The 26022-nt window shown below is 51.0% G+C and overlaps 2 protein-coding genes and 1 long non-coding RNA gene across 8 annotated transcripts in view; 1 reads left to right on the forward strand and 2 right to left on the reverse strand.

The window, feature by feature from the left end:
- The window catches only part of Marchf10 (membrane associated ring-CH-type finger 10), an 86713-nt gene extending 75822 nt beyond the window's left edge, over window positions 1-10891 (forward strand). For 4 of the 6 annotated variants that reach the window (XM_090349978.1, XM_090349975.1, XM_090349976.1 and 1 more), the window contains 2 exons: window positions 452-565; window positions 10451-10891. In XM_090349978.1, the coding sequence (XP_090206104.1) occupies window positions 452-565; window positions 10451-10654 (318 nt within the window). In that variant the 3' untranslated portion in view covers window positions 10655-10891. Of the gene's footprint in view, window positions 1-451; window positions 566-6935; window positions 6979-10450 lie in introns of those variants that run through there. The other 2 variants (XM_090349977.1, XR_016538286.1) reach the window with 2 other exon arrangements.
- Window positions 2577-3868, reverse strand: LOC150051192 (uncharacterized). The gene is made up of 2 exons (XR_016538287.1): window positions 3771-3868; window positions 2577-2717 (listed from the first exon to the last, which is right to left on the reverse strand). It is a non-coding gene; the product is annotated as an uncharacterized LOC150051192 (long non-coding RNA).
- Window positions 10892-18523: 7632 nt separating the features above from the next.
- Window positions 18524-26022, reverse strand: part of Mrc2 (mannose receptor C-type 2) — a 55343-nt gene continuing 47844 nt past the window's right edge. Inside the window, exons 20-30 of the mRNA XM_090349982.1 lie at window positions 25270-25412; window positions 23164-23278; window positions 22878-23041; window positions 22632-22740; window positions 21827-22065; window positions 21521-21689; window positions 21276-21425; window positions 20540-20659; window positions 20169-20348; window positions 19892-19918; window positions 18524-19785 (exon numbers count right to left, since the gene is read on the reverse strand). Of these exons, the coding sequence (XP_090206108.1) occupies window positions 19562-19785; window positions 19892-19918; window positions 20169-20348; window positions 20540-20659; window positions 21276-21425; window positions 21521-21689; window positions 21827-22065; window positions 22632-22740; window positions 22878-23041; window positions 23164-23278; window positions 25270-25412 (1640 nt within the window). The 3' untranslated portion in view covers window positions 18524-19561. The remainder of the gene's footprint in view (window positions 19786-19891; window positions 19919-20168; window positions 20349-20539; window positions 20660-21275; window positions 21426-21520; window positions 21690-21826; window positions 22066-22631; window positions 22741-22877; window positions 23042-23163; window positions 23279-25269; window positions 25413-26022) is intronic.

A 26022-nucleotide genomic window follows, 5' to 3' on the forward strand; every position in this document is an offset into this window, starting at 1 on the left:
ACCAGCCACTGAGATCTGAAGATTGTGGTTCAAAACCAACCCCAGGCAGGAAAGTTTGCATCTCTACTGCTGTACTCACACACTGGCTTGTATTGGAGCTGTATTGTGAGAACCTTCCCCAGATCAGGTGATGGTATCCAAGCAAGGAGCTCCCTACGACACCTGGCTCAAGGCTTTGCTTATAAAACTGCTCCGGGGACAAATGTCTGTGGAATAAGACCCCACTTGTCAAAGGAAGCGTTCTCAGAGCATCCAGTAAAGAAATACAGAAGAATGGCTGACAGCCTCCCCTTCCTCCCTCCCAGCCCCGGGCACCTCCTGCCCTCTGCTCCTCAAGGGCAGGCCATGCCTTGGAGCTTGGACTCTTGTTCTGTTTCTTCCCACATCTTATTTAACCTCATTCCTTGAATATTCTGTACATGCACTTACTGGCTTTCTTTTCCATACTTAGGCACAAAATGAGCTGATGAATTCAGGCTTGTACCTGGTACTGCTGCTTCACCTCTATGAGCAGAGGTTTGCCGAGCTCATGCGACTTAACTACAGACGGGTTTCAAGAGAGAGGGTAAGTGTGGCCCTTTTCTGGAATGGGTGGGGGCACAGTCCACCCAAGCCCTGCAATATTATTAGACAGGCTTGAGGCCCTCATGGTCCCATGGGAAGATCTGGGGCAGTCATTGTTAGGACTGAGATGTAAGGGTCGCGAAGGGTATTGTGCACTGATTCTCTGAAAAGCAAGCGATCGTGTAATTGGTGACTAGTAAATACAAATAGTAATGAAGTGACCATATTAGGTGGTCACGTGATCACATAAGTGAGTCTCCCCAAATAGAGGCTAGCCAGGAATGGTAGGGCTGCATGGGCACTGTGTGGGTGTACCCCCCTCCCCAGCCCAGGTACGGAGGACCCGTGCAAAGTGGGACCTTCCCTGCTGGAGGCCTGATGAACAATCAGATGAACCATCCTATTTTGTTTGTATCCCAGCATATGTATACCTTGTGTGTGTGTGTGTGCGTGCACACGAGCGCAGGCTCATGCATAAGCAAGCACACTATGTGCATACCCGAACCTGCTGAAAGAGAAAGACTTCCAAGAAGTCTTTAGGATGCTGATCCTGTTAGACAAGTGACAATGGCACTTTTTTGTACTGATCCTTGTTGTTGAACTCAGCCTCTAAGTACTATCTCTGAGTCTTTTTACTAAGTGTTATCATTCTATCACTTAAGCCACAGATTCACTTCTGGAGATAGACAGACAGATGGACAGATGGACAGACAGACAGTTTTAAATGGGAGAGGAGAGTCTTATAGACTTTCTTGTCTGGGCTGTCTTTGAACCATGATCTTCATGTCTCAGCCTCCTAAGTGGCTAACATTACAGGTGTGAGCCACCAGCACCCAGCTATTTTTTTTTATTTTATTTTTTGTACTAATAGTAAGTCTGAACTCAGAACCCCATGCTTTCCCTCAGCTTTTTTTTGCTCATGCATAGCAGTCTATAGCCTGGGCAATTCCTCCTATCTCTGACTTTGTGTTGGTTAATTAAAGAGTCTCCAGGCTTTTGTCTATTCAGGCTGGCTCTGAACTTTGATTCTCTGATCTTAGCCTCCTGAGTAGTGAGGTTTATAGGATTAGCCACCAGTGCCTGATTTGCGCTGCCCTTTCTTCAAGAGGGCCACGATTTCTAGCAGACCTCGTGGGGTGGAGGGAGAAGCCTAGCCCTGCAACCAACTAGGGCTTGGCATTAGTAAAGTCAGCAATGGGCCACAGTGTCTTAAGGTACTTAGTCATTAGCAGGTCAGCACCATGAATTTGTTGCCTGGCCCTTTCTTCTCTTTTCTGCTCTGCTCTTGGTACAACTTAGAGTTTTTCCAGAAGTTTCCTCAGAGTCAGGATCAGCAAAAGCTGTGCACAGACAGGGGCGCCTCCTTTTCCTTAAGGTCACACTAGCCACTGATATGCTGTTGAGCTGGAGTCTGAGAACTCCCTGTGAGGCTTTGATCTTGACCTCTTCCCATGCCAGAAGGTCATGACCAGACTATGAGCCAGTGTACCAGTAGAAAGAGTCACTGATAGCACCATGAGACAATTTCAGTGATCTGCCATCCCACTCCTAGTCCCTCTCTCCTCCCCATTTTCCCTCTCTGCTTCTCTTCCTCCCCCGCCACCCTCTCCTTCCTCCCTGACAAGAGACACCTTACAGTGCTCGTCACTTCAGATTGGAGCCCAGCAATCGCCAAGGCTCCTTACACTGCCACAGACCCCACTGAACTCACTGTGATGATCTGTTCAAAGCCACTCTTATTTTAAAATGCCAGATTCAAGCCATCAAGTTATAAAATTCTAGATTTTCCTACTTTTTTTCTGGCTTCAGTTCTTCCTTCAGATCCTGGGCTCTCAATTAAGACAACCCTCTGGGTCTCGGCCAATATATCTCTCCAGGAATCTCACCCTCTGTTTAACCCAGGCCTGTCCTTCCTTAAACTCTTTCCATGGTTTTAATGGTGACATAAATTTCTCAGAGATATTGATTTAAAAAAAAAAAGAAAATACAGAAAGCAGGAAATGATCCTTGGGTAACGTTTGTGTAGCTTCACTTTCATGATTTCACATCTTCTTTTAATGAACTTTTTATTACACATTGGAGTTCAAAGCACCAGGGTTGGTTTAGGTCAAGATGGACCTCCAGTATCGTCCAACTAGTACAAGTCACTGAGACTGCAAAGCAAACATAAGACAAACAGTACAAATGAATGAATGGAAACCAAGGCCCTTAGAACCCTGACTCTGAGGAACCTTCTGGCAAAACTCTTCTAGAGAAAGGAGTAAGTTATACCAAGAGCAGAGCAGAAAAGAGGGAAAAAAGGAAAAAGGGCCAGGCACCCTTCTCTCATCACCAGTTCACATTTAAGCTGAGAAACTCTAAAATAGGTCTCACCCACTCTAACATCAAGCATTAATACAAGTGCAGTCAGTTAAGGCTGAATATGTGTGCCGGTAGCTCATGTCTGTAGTTCTGTCTACTCAAGAGGCTGAAATCCTGAGGATCATGGTTTGAAGCCATCCTGGGCAGGAAAGTTCATGAGACTCTTATCTCCAATAAACTACTCAGAAAAAGCTAGAAGTAGGACTGTGGCATTGAGCAAAAGGAGCTCAGGGACAGCATCCAGGCCTAGCGTTCAAGCCCCAAGATCAGAAAAAAGTGGGGTACAGTGGCTCACACCTGTAATCCTAGCTACTCAGGAGGCTGACATCTGAGGATCAAGGTTCAAAGCCAGCCTGGGCACAAAAGTACCTGAGACTCTTATTTCCAATTAAACTCTAGAAAATGAGAAGTGGGGCTTGGCTCAAGGGTAGAGCAGTAGCCTTTAGCTGAAGGATAGCACCCAGGCCGAGTTCAAGCCCCATGACTCACCAAAAAAGAAAAAGAATCCCAAATAAAAACCAATGGCTTCTGTCAAATCCTTACTTTTCTAGATTTGGGTTTTTTTTTTTTTTTTTGCCAGTCCTGGGCTCGAGCTCAGGGCCTGAGCACTGTCCTTGGACTTTCTCAAGGGTAGAGCTCTACCACTTGAGCCTCAGCACCACTTCCAGCTTTTTTCTATGTAGGTGGTACTGAGGAATTGAACCCGGGTATTCGTGCATGCTAGGCAAGCACTCTACCACTAGGCCAAACTCCCGGCTCCTGAATTTTGTGTCTTAATCTAAGAGTAACATTTAGCAAGAGAAAGGCAATGAGTTGGAAGAGAAGTCCTTCTTCCTCCTCCTTACCTGTCAGTGGTTAAGTCATTACCATTGGGCTTCTTAATGGTGTCTCATTAAGATACCCTGTGACAAACACCTGTCAATGGTGTCAGTTATCATTTCCTCAATCCTACAAGCACCATCTGCACCAGAGCTGAGATGGGGATCAGGGGAAGTAGCTGTCAGATGTGATGTCACAATGTCCCTTTCTTTGTGGAGCTCATGATTGCATTGCAAAGCAAGAATCACACAAACACACACAGAAAATAATTGAAAAGTAGCACATGGACAGGAGAACTTGTAGGCCCATTGAATTCTTAGATGCTGAAATCAACTATACAGTATCTTCTCAGGCTGAGGCTCTCTGGGTTTCCAACTATACCACCAACAGACCATCTGTCTCCCCAGTGAGGGTTGTGAACTGTTTAAAGGCTAAGCCATGCCTTTTGCACCTGTCTTTCCTGATGGTAGGCACAGGATGAGTCATGGTTGACTGCCGACCATGTCCCCCGGCACTATGGATCCCAGGAACATTGGATGATTGTAATTGTTCCAAATGATGACTGAATAAGGAAATAGTGTGCGTAGGTTGTAGTCATTCATTACCAACTTGAGCATAGAACCCTTGTCTGTTTCGTATCCCACGGTACTCTATAAGACATTTCTGGCTCATAATCTATGCTAAATAACTTTGTGATGTGCAATGAACCAGAACCTAGCAAGTCTTGAATTACATTTTGGGAAGTAATAGTATAAATTTGTGGAGAGAACAGTATTCTAGGTAAAGAAAAACTCCCATAGTCAAGAGAGATCCTTTTACTCATTGATTCTGCACACCTACAGAGATGTTTAGTTCTAAATGCTATCCTGGAGTCCAGATATGATTTTAAGACATCCCTTGCCTATTACAGGCTGAGTCTAAAGAAGGCACTTTAAAGGATTTTTTTTAGTAACCAAAGGACCTAAAATTGTGTGAAGATTATGACAGAACAGAAGGAGCTGAGAGCATCTGGGTAAAGTGGGAGCTATTGCTCGTCCACCCTGCTTCTACCTCATCTCTAGGAGAAATTCTGCCACCTTGGTGTCCAGGGGACCCCTGCTTGGGAGACCTTTGTCATCAGTCTTTGGGAACCTGGTGATAACACTGCTTCCATTTTCACTCTTATAAACTGATCAGCCAAGGAGAGACGATGCTTCGACTGAATCCTGGAAACTGGCAGTGGGTGGGGAGGAAAGAGGAAACACAAAGGCTGAAAGACATGGAAAAGTCTGTCTGTTTAGAGAAAGCCAAGGATGTGTGGCCAGGGCCGGCAGGAAGTAAGCTTTTAGTGTAGGCAAGAAGCTAGACAGGAAGGCTTAGGTGTGGCTGTGGAGGCTACTGGACAGTTTCTCTTGGAAACTATCCCAGCTTGGGACTGACAGGCAGGGAGATTTAGCCATTTGAATGATGAGTTGAACAGTCACATGGCCAGACAGGCTGGAAGAAACCAGCTGGGTGGCTGTAGCACAGGACAATAGCCAGGGCACATACAGAGCATGGATGGGAAGGCAGGCTTGGGTATGGGTGTAAAGAGGGCAGCATAAAGGAAGCGCTAATGTTATGTGCCCCACACACACACACATCTAGTGGGAAGCTGGCTTTTCCTCATAGCAGGTGCTCTGGTGGGACCCTAAGAGCCTCACCTGACCCCACCTGCCTCACCCTTTAGTCTGATGGGGAGGCAGCCAGACCTGGAAGAGAGCACTAAATGGACTTGCCCTCCTCTGTCTCTCTGTCTCTTTGTCTCTTGTCTCTCTCTCTCTCTCTCTCTCTCTCTCTCTCTCTCTCTCCCTCCCTCCCTCGCTTCCTCCCTTTTGTATCTACATGGGACACTCTCTGTTTCTCTCTTTCCCTTTCATATCTACATGGGACACTCCATCCTTTGAGGTCTGCTACCCCAAAGCAGACCTGCCCTGGGCTTCCTATGTGGCCCAAGTCTTATCTCTGATTATGACGGCATCTTCTGGAGGGGAGGAGGGAGAAGTAGAGAGAGGAGAAAAGGAGAGAGCCCTTCCTTGTCTTCTGCCCTAGCTGTGCTGTTAATGGTGGAAATGCCAGGCTAGGTGGTAGGGGAGGGGAAATCATAGTTCACTTAAAGTGTAGGTAGGGTCTAGAAGGTTCTCAGATCCCACTTGTCCATTCATATTTGAGACCAAAAACTCTTGCTTCAAGGGTCAAAATCTACCCCAAACCTGGAAAACCCAGGTTTGGCCCACAGTTAGAAAAACATAATTTGCCCTCCAAGGTCAGGTTTCGCAGGAGTATATGGATTGGTTAGAGAGTGAGGGTCACCTGGTACAGGATGTAGAAGCCTAGAACATTCATTGTAGCAGCCTAGGGTAAATGGAGGTGGAGGATAGCCCAGTAGTAGCCTGATACATAATTTACCAGGCAACCAGGAGCTCCTACTCTAGACGAAATTCCATCCTGCCCCTGCCACCTCCTTGGGTACAGGGAGGGGCCCAGGGACTAGAGCTGCCTCTCTACTGGCCAGGCAGATAGTTGCCTGATAACAGAGTCCAGCATCCCTTCTTTTGTCCCTAGACTGTCACAAAGCCCCTCTTCTTCAAGAGGAAGAACACCAGTGCCTTTGCAATAAGCCCACTTCCTTGCAGCCTGGCACAATGGGCTCCCATGGAGTACACAGCTATCTTATTGTGGCATAAAATGCCATAAAGTCAGAACAAAGAGAAAGCCCAGGGCCTTGATGGGTCTGCTGTTTCCTGCCGAGCAGAGAATACAACCAATTGTTTAAGAGCCAGTGGTGAGGCAAGTGGCCAATTAGCACAGCCTTCCCCTCACAGCCTGTAACTGTGACTCCACCAGCAGAAAGGGATTCTGCTGTTCAGATCACTTGCTGCAAAAGAAGCAAGCCTGTTCACAGGGCCCCGTTTAGAAGTCCCAAAGCTGCGAACGCAAAGGCAACCTGGGTTATCACTGTGGCTATCCTTGGGGCCAGTGAAACCCCAATCACGCTGGATAGCACACTGCCCTGAATGTCTTCCATGCCCTCAGATTCGTTTCCTGCCCCTCTAAAGTGCTGTGAGGGAGTCTTAGAACATTCCCGAGACTAGGGAATTTTATACGTCTGCTCACAATTGCATTGGAAACAACAACAAACAATTCATTTTTCATTGTCTTCTTTCTCATAGTTGTCAAGAAATCACCCACAACCCAGACCGGAAGAAACTGAAAGTAGGTTTGGGGGATCAGTCTTGCCATTTTGAGGGTGTTCATTAAAGCACCCTCTTTCTCTTACTGTTAACTGTGAACTTGATACTGTGGGAAGAAATAATGACCACCACCCAGAAGCAAAAATAACCCCACCAAGCTTGGGAAAACTCTAGCTGCAGCCAACAATCCGGAAGGCGAGTCCAAGGAAGCTGGAGAGAGGCAGGGAAGATAAGAATTTTAATTCATCCTGAAAGCAAGGAAAAGGGTCAATAGAGAGGCAGAGGCTATCAGCAAGCGGAAAAGGGTTTTTTGTGAGGGGAGGGGGAGGAGTCTTTTATTTTTTTTTTCTCCAGCATCCAGTCAGTATTTTGTGAGCTTTAGAGTTTGCTGTTATTGTCGTGGTAGTTGTGGTTGTTTGGGTTGTTATTGTTGTTTTCCTGTCAGAATCCTATCTGGAATTTTCCCTCCCAAACCCTGAAAGGAGCCTGTTTGGCCATTACCAAAAGGAACCATACTTGTTGGCACGCAGGAGACTGGATTGGCTGGGGTTACCATTACACCCACCTAAGTGTGTCCACTGGATTCAGAGGTTGAGCAAAGCAGCCCCCCAGAAAGCTCCCTCACAGGAGGCAGGGCGACTGCCTGCAAACAGGTTGGAGAAAAAGGCTTCTCCCTCTTCTTCCTTCCATAGAAATTCCCACCGGGAGGAAGAAAAAAAAAGGGGGGGGGTCTTGATTTCAGCAGGAGGGCTCTAGGCGAGGCCGGAGAGGGAAGGACTCACCAGCAGGAGGGTTGTAAACCCCTCCCCGAGGGGACTCTGGGGGTTCTTCGGGGAGAGGATTTTACAACCACCTGCCCAGGTCTCCCACGCGGGCCGAGCCTGGGAATCGCGGGGGAACGTTCCCCTGCCAGCGATCCCGCCTCCGGGGACGCGGTGCCCAGGCGCCCTTCCCCACCCGGGAACCATCTGTCTGGGGCGCCCTGAGGACCCCCCGAACCCCAATAGCTGGGTGCAGAAGACGTGGCGCCAACTCGGGGCTCCCCGGGGTGGGGGCCCACACTGCGACCCTGCGGAGGCCACAATATTTATTATTATTATTCGGGACACAGAGCCGGGGGAAAGAGGGGTGACTCTGACTTGAGCCCACCAACGGCACCCCCGCAGCCGCGCACCCCGCGAGTCCAGCCGAGCCTGGCCCCGGGATGCTCGCAGGGTCGCCAGGCGCAGCCCCTCCCCGGGGCCCTGGGGTCCGGGTGACCTTTGTGTGCCCTCCACCCCCAGCACCTCTGGAGACGTGGTCTCGGGGCGGTGACCCCCACCCCCGCCGCGTGGTCCTCCGCGTGGCCTGGGCGCGGGTCTCCGGGCGGTGGGGGGGGAACCCGGTCCCCGCGCCCCGCCCCGCTGCGCCCCGCACCCGGGCGCGCCCCTGTGGGTTCGGCTGGGCAGCAGCGCCCCCTAGTGCCCAGGGCTGGCCAGTGCGGAGCCCAGGCCCAGGCCAGGGCTGGGGTCCCCTAGAAGGGCGCCCTGGATTCCCAGCGAGCCCCACCGGACGCTGCACTCTGTGGGGGTCGGAGCGGGTGCCTAAAACCACCTCTGTAGGGCACCTCAAAAAGAGGATCCCCGGAGACAGGGGGGGAGAGGACCTGCCGTCCTCCATGCGGCCCCAAGGCCAATTGTCCCCGGATTGTCTGGCACCCACAAACCCATCTGTGCTCAGGGAGCTGGGTGTGGCTCTAGATTCCACCCCACCACTTTCAGCGGGCCCCCATCCCAATGAGGGGCATCCAAGCAATGCCCTGGAAATAGGGGTCCAGGCCCTCTCCACCTAATCCCCCTCGTCCCCAGGCAGGGGTGGACACAGCCCGGCCAAAATCGCCCTGCAGAGAGGGGCCGGTCAGGTATGCTGTCAGCCTGGCTCTTCTCCAATATTATCAAGATAAGAGCTACTCGGGCAGCCAGAGACAGACCCAGAAGCTTCCAGCAACCCCCCCACACACACACACCCTGACCCTTCACCCCCAGCCATGACTCACCTGGTTGGCCGCACTTTGTTAACTTGGGGGCTGCCAGCACTGAGTCATAGCTGTGACCTGCCACCCCAGCTCAGTTCAGGTCAACAGGAAGGGAAAAGACCCAAACATCAGGACAAGAGGTGCCAGCTGCCTTGTGGTTCTAAGGTATCCGTGCCTGCCTGTTTACTGGTCACGGTCCCCTTGGCCCCAAGAACCAAAAACTCACACAAAGGCCACAGCCAGCACCCAGGTTAGGGAATCTGGGAGAGTGTGACAATGTCCTGGCAGCTCTGCAGCTCAGCCCCCCAGCAGCTGCTTCCCAGATATCACAAGTGATTGTCACCATAACCAAGACCAGGGGAGCAATGCCACCTGCTGATTTCCATACAGGTGAGGGCTGGAGCAGAGTCACCCATGCTGGCCTTTAGGCCAAAAGACCAGAGCAGTCTGGGACAGACAGCCCTGGAAGATGGGTTTCCTTCAGGCCAAAGGCAGCGCTGAAGAGGCTCTGGAGGGAAATGGGGAAAAGATGGCAGTCAATCAGAAACTTCCTATTTGGGAGAGGGATATTGGAACAGTACTGGGGATTGAACTACCATTTAAGCCATACTCTATTTTTGTTGCTGTCTTGCTGGTTCCAGGGCATGGGCACTGTCCCTGAGCTTCTTTTGCTCAAGGCTAGTGCTCTACCACTTGAGCCACAGCACCACTTCCAGCTTTTCTCGGAGTAGTTCATTAGTGATAAGTGTCTCACAGACTTTTCTTGCCTGGGCTGACTTCGAACTGCGATCCACAGATCCCAGCCTCCTGAGTAGCTAGGATACAGGCATGAGCCACCAGCACGCCACCAGTTTATTTTTAATAGAGTCTCATGGTTTTGCCTGGGTTCAGCCTTGGGCCAAGATCATTTAATCTTAGTAGCTGAAATTGTAGGTGTGCACCATACCTGACCCCAGAAACTGTTTCTAAATATTGAGGCGATGCTCACTCTAGCCAAGATGGAAAGAAATATATTGCAAACAAGTTTCCCCCAAGAAAAAGGAGACACCGTTTACTACCCTCCATCCACAGCCTTTCACCAGCACTGCCTTCCACTAGCATATGTCCCTCCCCCAGTTCCTGACTTCCAGCCGACATCTTGGGAATCTAGCTCAGTTTCCCCTCTATCAGTGAAGCAGTGGGGGCAGGGGACTGGGAACTTTGTTCTGAGAATTTGGCCTGCAAACATTTGCACACCAGGCTAAGTGGGATGTGGAGATGACTGAGAACATGTGACCAGGAGGTTGCAGTCTAGGTTGAAACAACTGGTCAGGCTGCAACAACCACACGGCCCTAGACTGCAGGCTCTGTAGCCATCCGTGTATGCATGTGTGTGTGTGTGTGTGGCTGGGCCCTGGGGCAGGGTGGCACAGGGAAGGGCAATGACACCATGACAGATTCTGAAGACGGCTGAGGCCTGAGATGACATCTTGTTTTCTAGGTTCCGAGTCGGGAGATGGAAATGAGAGCAATTTTTCAAGCCGGGTGGTCTAGCGAGGGAGCCGGCTGCAGGGCGCAGCAGAGACCCCTCCAGCCAGCAGTCCTCCCATGTCCTGCCAGCCCCCTCCCCTCTTCCTCTTTACCGAAACCGAAGCCACTGTGTCATTATCATTTGCAACTTGTGCCACTCTGGTTGGGGCTCTGACCTGAGTGATCACAGCAGCCACAGGAGACAGTGGAGGCCCAGGCAGCCCAGGTCTAAACACCTGGGGATGCCGAGCCCCTGGTAGGCTGTCCTCCTGTTGCCAAGAAGCCCAAGGGGACCCAGGTGCCCCGGCAGTCCCAGCAGCTGGGATCCACTGTTCAGGGTGCTGGTTTAGGCTTCCATCCACCCTGAGTGGAATGGAGCCTGGCCTTCAGTAAACTGACTTTATTCTCCGGCCTTTATTTCATGTTATTTCCCTTCCTGGCAGAGGAAGGCAGAGCAGCTCGAACTTCAGGGAGAAGAAAACTCCCGACAGACAGACAGACACAGACAGACACACAGACACACACACATACACACATACCACCTGTACTTTTGCTCAGCTGCCTACCATGACCCGGTGGGTGTGATGCATCTCAGGCCCCCATGAGCTGGGGCAGTCAGACCCACTTAGGACCTGCCCCAAGACTAAGTCAGGACATAGACAGGTCAGAGAGATCAGAAAGAGGAGAGAAAATTGTGGGGGAGGGGGTGGAGAGATTGGAGAGGGTTGTATATGGGGAGGAGAGAGGAAAACAGAGCCAGTGTTGGCAGCTCTCCCCTGTAATTCTAGCTACTTAGGAGGTTGAGATTAGAGAATCACAGTTTGAAGCCAGCCTAGCCAGGAAAGTCCATGAGACTCTTATCTCCAATTAATCACCAAAAAAAAAAAAAAAAGTCATAAGTAGCTGGACGATGGTAGTTCATACTTCTAATCCTAACTACTCAGGAGGCTGAGATCTGAAGATCATGATTCAAAGCCATCTCAGACAGAAAAGGCTATGAGGCTGTCCAACAATTACCTTGAAAAAGCCGGAAATGATGATGTGGATCAAATAGAGTACTAGACTTGAGCAAAAGGAGTTCAGGGTCAGTGCCCAGATTCTGAGTTCAAGCCCCAGGACTGGTACAAAGAGTGTGGCCTAGTGGTAGTGTGCTTGATTAGCCTGCACAAAGCCCTGGGTTCAATTCCTCAGTACCACATACTCACAAAAAGCCAGAAAATGGTGTTGTGGCTCAAGTGATAAGAGTGCTAGCCTAGAGAAAGCTCAAGGACAGTGCCCAGGCCCATAATATAATTCTAACCCCAGGACTGGCAAAATATATATAGACAGAGGTAGGTTAATTAATAGAAGAGTATGCTACTGTTCTGCACATACACACAGCCAAACATAAATGACTACATAGTCCATGATGAGTCCACTTATATGCAGCTTCTAGGAAAGACAATAAGTCCCACAGAGAGAGCTGAGGGCTTGGGAGCTGGGAAAGGCACAGGGACTAAGCAGACCCTGGCCAATTCGTAGTGATAGTCACACATCTAGACAAATTTGCTCAAGCTCATTGAGCTGCATGTTTACAAAGTTTGAACTTAATGCCACAGGCTTGGTATGTACCTCTGTAAATGTTCTCAGATTCGGTGGGAGAAGGGTCTGAGAGCAAGAAGAGAGGTGAAATGAAAAAGAAGTGCTTCCCCCTCTTTCTTTGAACCTCCGTGCTCCTGTTTGGAAAGACAGAGGGGAGGAAGGAGAATGAGAATCATAGAGGACAAATGAGCCCATAGGCTCATGCCTAGCTGTTCAGGAGGCTGAGATCTAAAGGACACATGTTTGAGGCTATACCAGGTAGAAAAGTCCTTGAGAATCCATCTCCAAAACAGCCAGTCAAAAGCTGGGCTGAAGACATGACTCAAGTGGTAGAGCACCAGCAAGCTAGCTGAACAAATGGCCAAGTCCTTAAATTCATGGCATGGCTCCTGCTTTCCAACCCAGCCCTCTCCCAGTGGCCTCAGGGCCTGGAGATCAAGGATGGTGTCAGTGGGGTTTTAGAAAGGTGGAAGTGGCATGTGTAGTCAGAAGTGGGAGAGACACCAAATCTAAGTCCCCACCACCAGCCTATGGAACTCTTTTGAAAGGCCTTCCACTGGTGCCTAGTCTCTGATCAAAAAAAAAAAAAAAAAAAAGGCAAAGCTAATAAAAGGGGGCTGTGTTTCCCTCTGTAATGGGGTGATTCTTGCCAGCTTCTACCAGAGGCTGGGACACACAGGGCCTTTTCCAGCCATTGGCTCTTCCTGCAGCTGGCATAATGATAAGTGCATGCCAGGCTGTGAGGTGTGATGAGCCCCACCCCGACAGGGCTCAGCCTTCTTGGGACAAAGGGATATAGACAGGAAGAGTCAAATGAGGGTAATAGGAGACTGTACTCCTCCCTCCCTGTCCGCTAGCACTGCCTAAGAGCTGTCCTTCTGGGGACAAATAGGCACTTGAAAAATATCTGTAATACAAATAAGTCTGTGAAGCAACCATGATTAACCCCATGTTACCTGGAAGGAAATTTAATCTCACAGAGGTTAAAGAACACATGCAGTTCATAAGGTCTACACATGAGGAGGCCATGTGCCTAATTCCTCTGCTCTACTGCTTGGGAGAAAAGGTAACACCTTACCCAGCTCCCAAGATGTGGGGTGCCAGAGCTAGGGAGCTGCAGCAAAGGATATGGAGAGAAAGGAGCTGGAGAGATGGAGGAGCCCTCAGTTCAAATTCCAATACCAACAAAGTACAGGAGAAAAGTGCACATATTATAGGTAAATATCATTTGGGTACCAGCAGCAGGTCCTAGAACCAATCTTCCTCAGACACCCAGGAAAGATGGTGCTAACAACATTATCATGGAGGAACTGTCCATCTGATGCCACTTCCGGGGCACCTGGAGCTCCAGTCCAGGAAAGATACCACCATGCTGCTGAGTTCGAGAGAATACGGAAGGACAGCACATCTCTGCATCAGAACCTGGCAGAATAAGGACCACATCGGCCCCCTCTGCGAACCTGGCACCCCATAGACTTCAATACTCAGAAGCACTTGGAAATAAAGGTAAAAATGACCTTGAACCTCGCTGCCAGTGGCATGTCCATCTCCGCCACAAAAGGACCACTTGTTGCTCTTTTTTTCTGCCAAACCTCCTAGGGCTGGCATTTGCCTTTCAGCCCCTCCATACAGGAAGCTAGCTGGGGACTAGCTACTTAGGAGGCTAAGATCTGAGGATCATGGTTCAAAGCCAACCCAGACAGGAAAGTCTATGAGATTTTCTTATTTCTCGTTAACCACCAAAAAGCTAGACATGGAGGGGACAAGTGGTAGAATGTGCCAGCCTTGAGCAAAAGAGCTAAGGGACAGCATTTAGGCCCTGAGTTCAAGCCCCAGTACAGATACCAAAAACAAGCAGAAGATTTCCTGGAAACTGATTCTAGTAGAATTAAAGATTGAAAGCTGCCTTTTCCTGGTGTTTTTTGGCAGCCCTAGGCCCTAAGATAAAGTCAGACCCCAAAGAGCTATCTGGGTCCTTCGTTCCCAGTCCCTCTTGAGGAGGGATGGGAAAAAGCACACCCCAACCAGTCCAAGCCGCGAGAGGAGAGGGCCCACTGTCCTCCCGCACTCAGCCTTGCTTCCCGGAGCACGAATAGAAACGCCACGCAGCTTCATCAAGGCAGGAATCTCCCTCTAGAACTCCCCTCCTTATATTGGGTGTGGGAGCCTATCAGCACAACAGGTGGGCAGGATAAAGAGGTCCACTTGTTTACCCCTACTACAGGTCTCAGCAGAAAGTTATTAGAATGGCGTTACTCGGCCTCCAACATCTCCCCCGTTTTTATCTTAAAAAAGACAAAACTTAGTATATGTGGGGCTACCACCATATTAGATCGGCTGTGCCTGTCTTAGGTGTCTCCAAGCTCATTAGTCTTCTTACTCGTCATGGGATCACCAAGTCCTTTTTACTTGGCTAGGTTGATAGGTACTTGGCTCCTGTCTTAAGTTGATAGGCTAATAGCTGCGACTTTCCCATCTTTGACTACCAGCCTTCCATTTAAGCAAATCAGACCTGAGGAGATGCATCTATTTCCATGGGAGCAAATGCCTGTCGTATTAGCATTCACTTTCTGCGTTGACTTTGTAGGCAAGCAATAGACATATTACAATTATAGTGCATAAAAACAATTCCAAACTGATCAATCCCAAAATAGTGTCAAGATAACTAATCACCCAAAGTTAGAATATTGTAACAATTGTGCACATAACAATTCCAGTCCTCACATGCTGATTAATGGCTTCTGAGATCTACAACGCAGTATTCAAATCATTTTCTGTAGGAACCCCAGTGGCAAGGACAATACTCGCAGCAATAAGGGCAGGAAAACACCAAAGTCTTTTACTGATGAGCGGAAAAGCATTCTTCTCCTCCTGTACAGGCACTAGTATATACTGAGTGACTCTGACTACAACAGAGAAGCCATAGGGAGTAGCAGGGCAATGGAAGAGTTAGAGGAGTCTTCCAGTCCCTCCCTTTTTGTTTTAAAAATGACTCTGGTCCCTTCATTTTTAGGGGGTTATGGGCGAAGATCCATTTTCTGTAACTTCTTCAAGCTGACTCAGGGGCGTCGTCTCTGTATTTTGTCAGGGACTTTAAAAAGCTTTAGCCTGTTTTCAACTATTCTGAACCCGAGCACAGGCTTTCTAAATCACCACCACTTAATTCTTTCTCAAGTCTGCGCTTTTCACCTGTTCTTAAACTGTTTACTCCCGTATAGACTTAGATTTAGATTTACATTTACCATTCACACACACATTCGCGGTCGTTCCAGTCTGAACCCATTCGGTTCCATTCTAAAACCTCTTGAAAAGTAGAAAATAGGCCTCGCCCTCTGCGAGGTAACCATTAGCCTCGCCCCACTGCTCTGGCCAGAGACTCCCGCGAGGTTCCTCCCTTCCTGGGACATTGCCTCGCCCTCCGAGAGGTTCCTCCCGAAGTGACCCGCGCTTCGGAGGTGATCTGGGAATGATTAAAATCCCTTTCACACACATTCACTGGTTTAGTCTTTGAGGAGTTTTCTTTCTTTCTCCCTGTGTCTTCTCTTTCTCTTCCTCCCTTTTTCTCTTTCCCTGTGAGCAATTTCAGCCTGTATTTTTCCTTCAGGTTTCCCTGGCTTTTCAATTGCCTTTTCTCTCCTTGTCTTTCTCTTTTTCCCTGGCCTTTCAGTCCCTTTTTCATTTTCTTTGCATTATATCTTCCTTTCAGGTTTCTCTGGTTTTTCAGTCTGAGTTTTTCTTGACTTTTGCAGGTAGTTGCTTCCCTTTCTCCTGTTTATCACCTTTTTTTTCTTTCTCTTTCTCCTTGTCCCTCTCTTTCTCTTCCTGTCTTTTTCTTTTTCCCTGTGAGTGACTTCAGCCTGCATTTTCCCTTCAGGTTTCCCTGGTTGTTCAATCTTTTTGTGCCTTTCAGGTTTTCTCTGGTTTTTCAGTCTTTCCTCCATGTATCTCTCACTTGGCTCAACTCACAGTCGTGCCCCTTTCATGCCCCATTTCGTGCCTCTTTCTTGCCCCACATTGGCTCTTTTGTGCCTCTTTCGTGCCCCACGTTGGGCGCCACTATGTTGGGGTCCTTCGTCCCCAGTCCCTCCTGAGGAGGGATGGGGAAAAGCACACCCCAACCAGTTCAAGCCGCGAGAGGAGAGGGCCCACTGTCCTCCCGCACTCAGCCTTGCTTCCCAGAGCACGAACAGAAACGCCACGCAGCTTCATCAAGGCAGGAATCTCTCTCTCTCTCTAGAACTCCCCTCCTTATATTGGGTGTGGGAGCCTATCAGCACAACAGGTGGGCAGGATAAAGAGGTCCACTTGTTTACCCCTACTGCAGGTCTCAGCAGAAAGTTATTAGAATGGCGTTACTCGGCCCCCAACACCCCCCCACTTATGGCCTCTCATTTCCTTGGTCTGCATGCCTCTTCCTTCCCTTTTCCTGCCTGCCTTCCTCAGTGCCTCCCTAAGACGGAATTCTTACCATGTGACTGCTGTACTCATAAGCCTTGGGGCTCAGGCAGCTTGGCCTGGCTCAGGCTACTCGGGTCCAGGAGAGCCACGTGGTATGGCTGGCTCCTCTCCCCGACAGCCTCTAAGCACTCACTGCCCACTGGGCCAGACCAGCTCTGCCAGGAAACCTGGGAGGAGGCCGTCCCCAGTATGACACCAAGTGACTGCCAGAATGCCATTCTACAGCTGCCCTAGACTCATTGAGTTGTCACTTCGTGTCCAGGTGACCAGAGCAGGGCCAGTGGAGTCCTATAAGGGAAGCCTGGGCTCAGTGCCTGGCAGACAGCGCCCTTGCCCAGACCCACCAGGACAGGTTTAGGACATCTGCCACCCTGCAAATATCTTGGCATCCCAAAGAGGCACTTCATGTTTAGTGAACTGAAATTAACAGGGAGAAAGGAGGCTGTGCCACGTGCCTTCCTCCTGCATATCCATCCAGAGTGACCAAAGGTCCTCTGGGGCTGACAGGCGCCCCCATCAGATAGGCTATGAACAAGATCTTTGGGGAGCCCCAAGGGCTCATGGGAAATGCTTGCATGGGGGTGCAGGGCTCCGGTGAGACTCCAGTCACAGGGGAAAGCTGCTGAATGCAGGTTGTCCATAGACACCAAGGTCTGTCCCCCAAATTGAACTGGGTCCCTTCCCCTGCCCCTAGCTCCTGCAAACCTGCCTTTGCCCCTCTGCTTCCTTCTCTTCCAGGGCAGAGGTCAGGGGCATCAAGGGGCGGGGGTGATTTCTGGTTCAGAGTGGCTCCCAGTCTCCCTGTCAAGTGGCTCTTGAGTTGTAGCTGGTGCGGGCACTTTGTTCACAAAGGAAGCCAATGTGGCCTGGACTGCGAAAGCAATTCACTTCAGGATGAAGCGGGTTAATCATTAAGGGCCCCCTCCCAGAGGCCAGCACCTTCCACCCCACAAATACAGGCTTTGCCGGGGCTACAGAGGGGACAGCTGGGCCAGGTCCCCTAGTCTTGGACTCAGGACTCAGTTCACAAGGCCCCAGGGCCCCATTTCTGGCTAATGGCACCCATTCTCCAGAGAGTGTGGAAGACTTCCCCCATGCCTCCATAACCCCTCCTGCAGCACAGCCTATCCTCAGCTCTCACAAGCGCCAGTGTGTCCCTCATCCCTCAGGCAGATCTGGTGCTCGTGTTTTTATAAAGAAACATTGGAGAGAGACACAGGAAAGCAGCAGGGAAGGAGGCTGCAGGCTGGATGGGAATGGGGTAGGAGGAGGAAGAATGTTCAATGCGTATCTTTGTGTATCTTTTTATATCCTTCAGGGTCCGAACCATGTGACTGCATTGCCTATTCATAGAAGGAGAAATGTATATTTAAAAAGCCATGAGCAGGGCAAACACACACACACACACACACACACACACACACACACACACACACACACTCTCTCTCTCTCTCTCTCTCTCTCTCTGCATCTGAAGGCTGCAGTTCTGAGCCAAACCAACCACCATGTCCTGTTGCTTGAATTATTACAAGAGCTTCCCATGCCCTTCCTGCTCTCACTCCTGCTTCCTACCCATTGTCTCTTGCCCATATCCTAGAACAATCTTGTTAAAAGGTCAGACTGCCCATCCCCCTACTTCCAAGCATATTTTTAAATCACACACACTTCCACACTCCTCCGCGGGCCTAACCTTCCTGCTGGTCCTCTGAGACACCAGGGACCCCAACTTCTTCCACCCTGGGCCCTCATGTCTATGCTGCCCATCTGTACTTTTAAACTCAGTTCATCTCCCTCCCTCTAATAGGACCCCACCGAGGCAGTCAAAACTAGCACCTTGCCTTGGGCTGACTTCACTCCTCACAGTGCCCCCCTCTTTGGCTGCAGGGCCCACTTATTGTTCTCTGAAGTGCTCCAGCCATAGGCTTCAGAAATTATGACACGGGCTTCATCTCAAGGAATGTGAAGAACCAGGCTGACCCCAGGACAAGACTGGAACCCTCAGCTCTCAAGCCTCTGGAAGGTGTTTTATTTGTTTGCTCTTCTTTTTTACTCTTTTAGAATAAGGGCACATTAAAAAAAATTAAGAACTACAACAACAACAACAAAAAAAAAAAGCCCATGTTTTCAAGTCCGTGTTCACATTGTTTTGACATCCTGGGTGGATTCTGGCCTCTTGGGAAGGCGCTGTTCCTCTGGGTTCCATTAGAGGGCGACACCTGGCATCGTCCTGGGCTCCCACTGCCTGGCCTCTTGGACCCTGGCAACCCCTTACTTTCTCTCCAAACAAGAGCCTGGAGCTAGAGACATTAGGGAACTTATCTTGGTCCCCACAGGGGACTCTTTCAGGAACATAACCCTCCCCCCAACAGGCAGGAGATGACACCTAGCACCCCATTGGGAGCATGGAGTGTCTCCCCCAAGTCCTGTCTCTACCCCAGCAGAAGACACACTGGTGTCTGTTCTTAGTCCCCCCCCCCAGGCCCCTCCTGTTCCACCCTCATGGCCACTCCAGCCCCAGTGACAGATGCCTGGCCATCGGCTCACCCTCACTATGAGCTAGGGAGCTCCCTGACTGCTGAAGCCTGGTTCGAGAGGGGCTGGGAGAAAGGCTGGGTGAGGATCACTGAGCTGAGACGATCAGGCAGGAGAGAAGAAGCAATGGGGAGCAGCTGAGGGGCCAGCCCTGGTCCCCCAGGTCTACAAGGAAGAAGTCTTGAGGGAGAAGGTCAGTAGGCCTGGGCTGGGGGGCTGGGGAGGAAGGGCAAGAAGAGGCTCTCCTTGGCCCTCCCCATCCTGTCTCGGGTGACTGTAAGACCTCAGGCCCCCAGAAAGGGAATCTCCATGCTGTACCCATCTGGGTGTCATCCAGCCTTCGCAGGAAAGTGGGTGCCCACCCCCAGCCCAGGCCCTGCCCCAGTCCCAGTCCCAGCTCCCAACAGTGGCTCCCAGGGGTTTCCCCTCCACAGGCTGAGGGGAGGCGCCCTGGCTGTCCCGGGGCCCAGCTCCCCAGCGCCCGATCATGGCCCTGACCACGCCCTTGGCTCTATTCCTGTTGTTCATTCATCTCCATGTCCGACACCAGGATGTTCTTCTCAGTGGCCTCGCCAGGGCCAGAGCTATTGCGGCTATAGCGGGCGCCCTCAAAGGTCCCACGCTCCACACTCTGTCGCCTCCGGTGGAGGATGAGGGCGGCTGTGATCAGAGCCAGGAGCAGCAGCACGGCCATCAGCACCACCACCAGGGCTGCTGGGTTCTCAGGGAGTGCAGCTGCAGAGGGGAGGGAGACGTCAGGATGCAGTCCTGCCTGCAGGGGCGAGCTGAAGAGCAGGGGTGTGGGGGAAGGAGGCCTACTCCAGCACTGCCTTCCACTCACCTGATGGGGAGAAGCTGCTCTTCTCTTCTGCAGAAGAAGGAAGAGGCTGGTTGGTAACGGTTGCCATAACAGTAACAATCATTTGAGCAAACACCTGGAGAGCTCTTGGCAGGGACTTGCTGGCCTCTGGGGCCTGCTGTCCAGCTCAGAGCCAGCACTTCCTACTAATGGGTCCCCAGAAGGGGTCCCAACTGCCCTGGTTCCCTGCTGCTCATGACCTCTGACCCATGCCCTCTGACCTGCTGTGTCTCCTGGACCTGCCAGGATGCCTGCTCACCTCGGGGAAGCTTGCACACGACGCCCATGGTGATGTTGGTGCAAGCCCCGGGACGCCACAGCCCGCTGTTGCTTTGGATCCAGTAGCAGCTGTTGTGGCTCAGCATACTGGGGCCCAGGCCAGGGGATCCCCAGTTAGAGTAGTTCACCACTGTGTTGTCCTGCCAGACCAGTGTGCCTCCTGTTGAAAGGAAGGCCCTGGGGATGTGGGTACATGGGTGCGAGGTGGGGCGGGAGCAGGCAGGAGAAGTGCTTGAGGACCAATACTCCTCTCTTCCCATGCCTCTCCATCTCCAATCCAGGGAGGAAAAAGAATAGGACACCTCTCCTATAGCACAAGCCCTGCTCCACTCCTCTTCTTGGGGTACCTACCTTTGGGGTTGAAGTTCATGCCCAGCCAAGCACCCCGATTCTGGCCTTCAGAGCTCTGCAGGTGCTCCCAAACAAACACGTTCTCCGTTTCATCCAGAATGGACAGGACTGACCCACCCGCTGGACATAAAGGAGGCCTAGTTAGGGCCATTAGGTTTCCCTGGGGTAGCAGAACCTCCCCCTCCCCAGCCTTCCTGTCTGGCCTCCAGTACAGGCCAGTGTGGAATCCATGGATTGTACACGTGTGTATAGCGTAGAAATATTCTGTACCAGACACCTATGCTCTCTGTACTGTCCGTGTCACATACAGTCTCTAGGAATTAGAAAGTGAAGGGGAAGCCAGGCCACGTGGCTCCACACTTGTAATCCCAGCTACTCAGGTGGGTGAGAGATGAAGATCACTTCAAAGCCAGCCTAGACAGAAAAGTCCATGTGACTCTATCTCCAATTAATCAGCAAAATGCCTGAACTGGGGGCATGCCTTAAGTGACAGAGTGCCTGCCAGCTGTGAGTGAAAAAGTCGAGCAAGCATGAGGCTCTAAGTTCAAGCCCCAGGACTGGCACAATGAAAAGGAAGGGAAAACTAGATGGGTTGGCCAGGAGGATCAAGAGTTCCTAAAAACCCTGCCTCGAAAACAAAATAAAGAGGGAGACCCGTGACTGCCTCCCTGGGGTCTGAGTGACGTCAGAGGAGACCCTCTGAAATGCCCACGTGGACTGGCCTGCCTCCGCCTACCTCTTTGGCAGCGCTGCAGCGCCTCCTTGTGGCCCAGCAGCAACTCCATGTGGAAGGAGTAACAATAGTCCTTGAAAGGGATCCAGGCGGAGTCCACCAACCCCTGGGGACAGCTGCCATGGTACTTGATCCTCTGGGGAAGAGGCGGCCCTGGGGAAGATGGGGGAGTGCAGTATTGAGGATGTAGCCCAATAACCACCCAGGACCACTGCACCCCGACTTTGACCTCAGTGGGTGATACTCACCCCTGCTAACCTTGCACACAGCACCCTGCAGCTTGGTGTCACAGCTGGTAGTGTGCCAGGCCCCATCTACATCCAGGTAGGTGCACCCCTGTGGGTACTGGGGCTCTCCATCCTGCCAGTTCACATAGCTCAGGGGCTCCTCTGTGACCCAGGAGTACTGTCGGGCCCCCTGGACATGAGGCATGAGCAGGAAGAAGGGAGGGATAGTCAGTGGGGGGGGGGGGGGGAGAGATAGGGAGAAGAAGAAAGGGAGGAATTTAGGCAGTGGGTGGGGTAAGGGCAGGGGCTGGAGTGTTGGGTGCCCACCTCCTCACTGGCCAGCCCAATCCAAAGGGGCACCCGCAGGCCTCGGGCAGCCTGCGTGAGGAAGGCCTGGGTGTAGGGGTCGGGCACATGGGCCAGGCTGGCGTTGCGGCTCTCACACAGCAGGAGGGCGTCATGCCAGCGCAGCGGCTTCTGCAGCAGTCGGAAGGTGCCATTGAGGTAGGAGAGCTCGGTGCCCGGGGCGGGGGGCGATGCAGCTGGAGATGGGCTCAGAGAAAGGTCTACAGGGAAGAGGGCGGGGCTCAGGCTGGGCTCTGCCACCCTCATCTCATTCCCATGCACGAGGCTCCGGGTTGGGGTGGGGGTGGAGGGGTAGACATCAAACCAAGACCAGGTCTTCACTGGACATGGTACTTGGCATAGAATGACCCTCGGTAAACTTATTCATGAAGAAGGCATATTTGTTCCTAGTCAGAGGAGGAAGGAACTAAGGCTTTGGCCTTACTCTGTCGCAAGAAACCCAGGGCAGAAGGCACGGTGCAGGGGGCAGAAAGAACCCAGAGGCCTCACCCCAGGGATGTGTCCAGTGTTTGCCAGGCACCGAGGGTCCAGCTCTCCAGGGGAGCCCTCCACACTTCCAGATCTGCCACCACGACCCCCGAAGCCTGCTACTGTCTTTCCTGCTCTCCGTGCCTGCATTTCCGCCCACCTGATTCCCTAGTAGACACGTGACCCTCTGTCCTAAGGGCCTCGAAGGCTCGGGAGACCCTGTTCCACTCCTCACGATGGCATGGCCCCTGGCAGCTTGGCTCAGCATTAGAGTTCCAGGTACACTGGTGCCACACACCTGTGCCCTTCTGGCAGATGAATCCGTGAGCTTCCTCAGTGCAGCTCCGGGCATCCCAGCGGCCAGTGAGGTGTGCCGATGGGCTGTGCAGGACGACCGCACAGCTGGTCTGGGGGAGGGAGGGAGGAGGAGCTGCTCAGAGACGTCCCAGTGGCTGCCTCTCCTCCACTTGAACCACTGCCCCCCAAAAGGGAAGAAAGAAGGAAAGAGGGGAGACAGGGGGAGAGAGTGGAGAGGTGTTCTTACTGGTATGTTGCCACTGGGAGCGGGGCTGGGGCCTGAGGGCTCCCCTGGTGCCCAGTTGGCATAGAGCAGAGGCTCCTGCTCCACCCACTGGAAGTCCCGCTGCGAGGCATGGAGGCCCGTCCAGAGGTCAAAGGTCACATTGGGTAGGCTGGCTGTGATGAATGCTACAGAGCCCAAGAGAGTGAAGAGTGATGGGCCAATCCCCAATCCCTCCGAGCAGGGAGGCTGGGGGGCTGTGTTGGAGGACATGAGGGGGGCAGGCCTCCCCGTGGCCTCTCTGCCTTACCTTGCTCTAAGGGACTCGAAATGGTGACCAGCTGGGCCTCTTGCTGCTCACAAAAGAACTGTGCCTCTGACCACTTCACCCGGTCCTGGGGATCTTGGCCCTGGATTTGGAAGCACTGTGGGAAAGAAGGTGATCTGAGCCCCAGCTCCTACTTCCTGCCACCCACCTCAGCAATGGGTCATTTGGGGGCTGAGAACCAGGATACCAGGGTCTTAGACTAGACTCTACCCTCCCAACTTGCCACAGAGGCTGGATTCAGACATGTGCCCAAGGTTCTTGGAGAATTTGGGGGGAGGGGGATTTTTTTGTCTCATGTGATGGTCCTGTGGCTTAAACTGGGGGTCTGTACGCTGTCCCCGAGCTTTTTGCTCAAGGCTAGCACTCTACCACTTGAACTCACAGCTTTTTGTTTGGTTTTGTTTTGGTAGTTAATTGGAGGTTGAGTCCCGTGGAACCAGGCACTGGTGGCCCACGCCTGTAATCCTAGCTACTCAGAAGGCTGAGATCTGAGGATCAAGATTCAAGATTCAAAGTCAGGCTGAGCAGAAAAGTCCCTGTGAGACTTTAATCTTTAATTGACCACTTAAAAACTGCAAAATCTGAAAGTGACACTGTGGCTTAAAGACGTAACTCTCTAGCCTTGAGCAAAAGAGCTCAAAGATAGCACCCAGGCCGATTCAAGCCCCAGGACCAATACACACACAGACACACGCACACACGCACACACACACACACACACACACACACACACACACACACAAGCTCAAGCTCAAGCTGGGTGCTGAAGGCTCACACCTATAATTATAGCTACTCAAGAGGTTGAGATCTGAGGATCACCGTTCAAAGTTAGCCTATAGAGAAAACTCCATGCGATTTTGTGCGTGCGTGCGTGATGGGGCTTGAACTCAGTGCCTGTGTTCTGTTCCTGAGCTCTTTTCCTCAAGGCTAGCGCTCTACCACTTTGAGCCACAATGTCATTTCTGGTTTTGTGGTGGTTACCTGGAGATAAAGGTCTCATGGACCAACCTGCCTGGGTAATGGAGTTTGAACTCTGAATCTCATGCTTGCTAGATAGGCAGCTCTACCACTGGACCCATACTTCCAGCCCCACACTGAGATTTTTAAATACAGTAACAGAAAAGTAAGTACCATGGGATCTCATTCCTATGCAGAATATATGTTCATCTCACACAGAAGTTGAAGATAGAATGGGGATTCCCAGTGGAAGGGCAGAGGAAAACTGATTGGTTAGGTATAAGCTACAAGAAGACAGGAGTAATTAGTGCTGGGATGCTATTCTACAATAGGATGGTTATAGAAAACAGTAATGTACTATGTACTTCAAAGAAGCTAGAATTCATGATTATTTAATATTTCCCCCCAAAGAATACGAAATACTTAGGAAGATTTAAACAGCGTACAACATAAACACGTACTGAAATGTCACAGGATACCCAACAAATATGTGCAACTTTTATACTATTAGGTACCATTTAAATATAAATTTAAATTAAGGGGGAAAAAAAAACAAGGCTAGGATTTTTCTATCACAAAGAAAACTAATTATGGAATATATACAACCACATCTCTTCTAAACATTATTTAAACATTGATAATTACTACAACTAATCATTTGAGTGAGTCCAAACATGTTTACATACCAAAGAATTTTCCATTGTAAAATATATTTTTCACCTTTAGCATGTTTTAAGTGGTTTTGTTCTTACATTTTACTTATATATGCATTTTTATTGATACATACAGCCAACTATGTACACACACACACACACACACACACACACACACACACACACACATGAGTTTGGGAATGTATGGCCCCTATTCTGTTTTATTAGGAGGAGTTCATTATCATAAGGTTTGATGACAATGGATCCAAAAACCTCAATCTATTTGGACACCCTGCCCCGGGTCAACCAGAAGATCTTACCATATTGAGCCATTTTCCAGAGTGTAGCCCTGGCACTGGGGCCAAGTAAAAGACAGATGGGGGGGGGTAACTGCAAAAAGCAGTTGCCAAAGAGCCAGCATCCGCAGGTTCACACCTCCTCCCCTGACCATGCTGCCAAGGTCTCCCCCACCTCCTACCTTGTTGAGGAACTGGCTCCAGCCAGCAGGGCAGCCCCCCAGGGCTGGAGGTGGCAGGTCAGGAAGCTGTGCCTGCCCTGTGCTGTTGGTGCGCTTGCAGATGTAGGGCAAGGCTGTCAGGCACCTCTGGTCCCCCCAGTCCTCTGTGGAGGGAGGGGAGGACAGTCACCCCACGGTGGGTCAGGGCAGTAGCTGGTAGCATGAATTGGGGTTCTCGTCCAGCTCTGAACTCAAGTCCTCTGTAGTTTGGGAGCCACAAGGCACAAGCCACCCCTCTCTAGGTCAAGCCCTTCTTGGGCTTGGGAACAAAGAATGAGAAGAACTAGGATTGTGTCTGCAATGCCAGCTACCTAGGAAGTAGAGGTTAGGAGAACAAAGGACCCCATCTCAATCAGTAAGCTGGGCGGCTGGCTCTCACCTATAATTCTAGCTACTCAAAAGGCTGAGATCTAAGGATGCTGACTGGAAGCCAGCCTGGGCAGGAAAGTCTATGAGTCTCTTACCCAGTTAACCATCAGAATGCCAAAAGTGGCCTGCGGCTCAAGTGGTCAAGCGCTAGCCTTGAGTGGAAAAAGCTTAGGGATAGCATCCAGTCCGTAAGTTCACACCCCACAACCAAAGGGGGAGGAAAAAAACTGCTGGGCATAGTGTGATCTGTCAGTGGATGGAGGCTGTAGAGGATCCAAGTCTGAGGCTGGCCTCAGGTAAAAAGATAAGACTTGCTTGAAAAATAACTAAAGCAGAAAGGCCTAG

Source organism: Megascapheus bottae, chromosome 17 (genome assembly GCF_031878675.1).
Source record: "Megascapheus bottae isolate mThoBot1 chromosome 17, mThoBot2.hap1, whole genome shotgun sequence".
NCBI classification, from domain to species: Eukaryota; Metazoa; Chordata; class Mammalia; order Rodentia; family Geomyidae; genus Megascapheus; species Megascapheus bottae.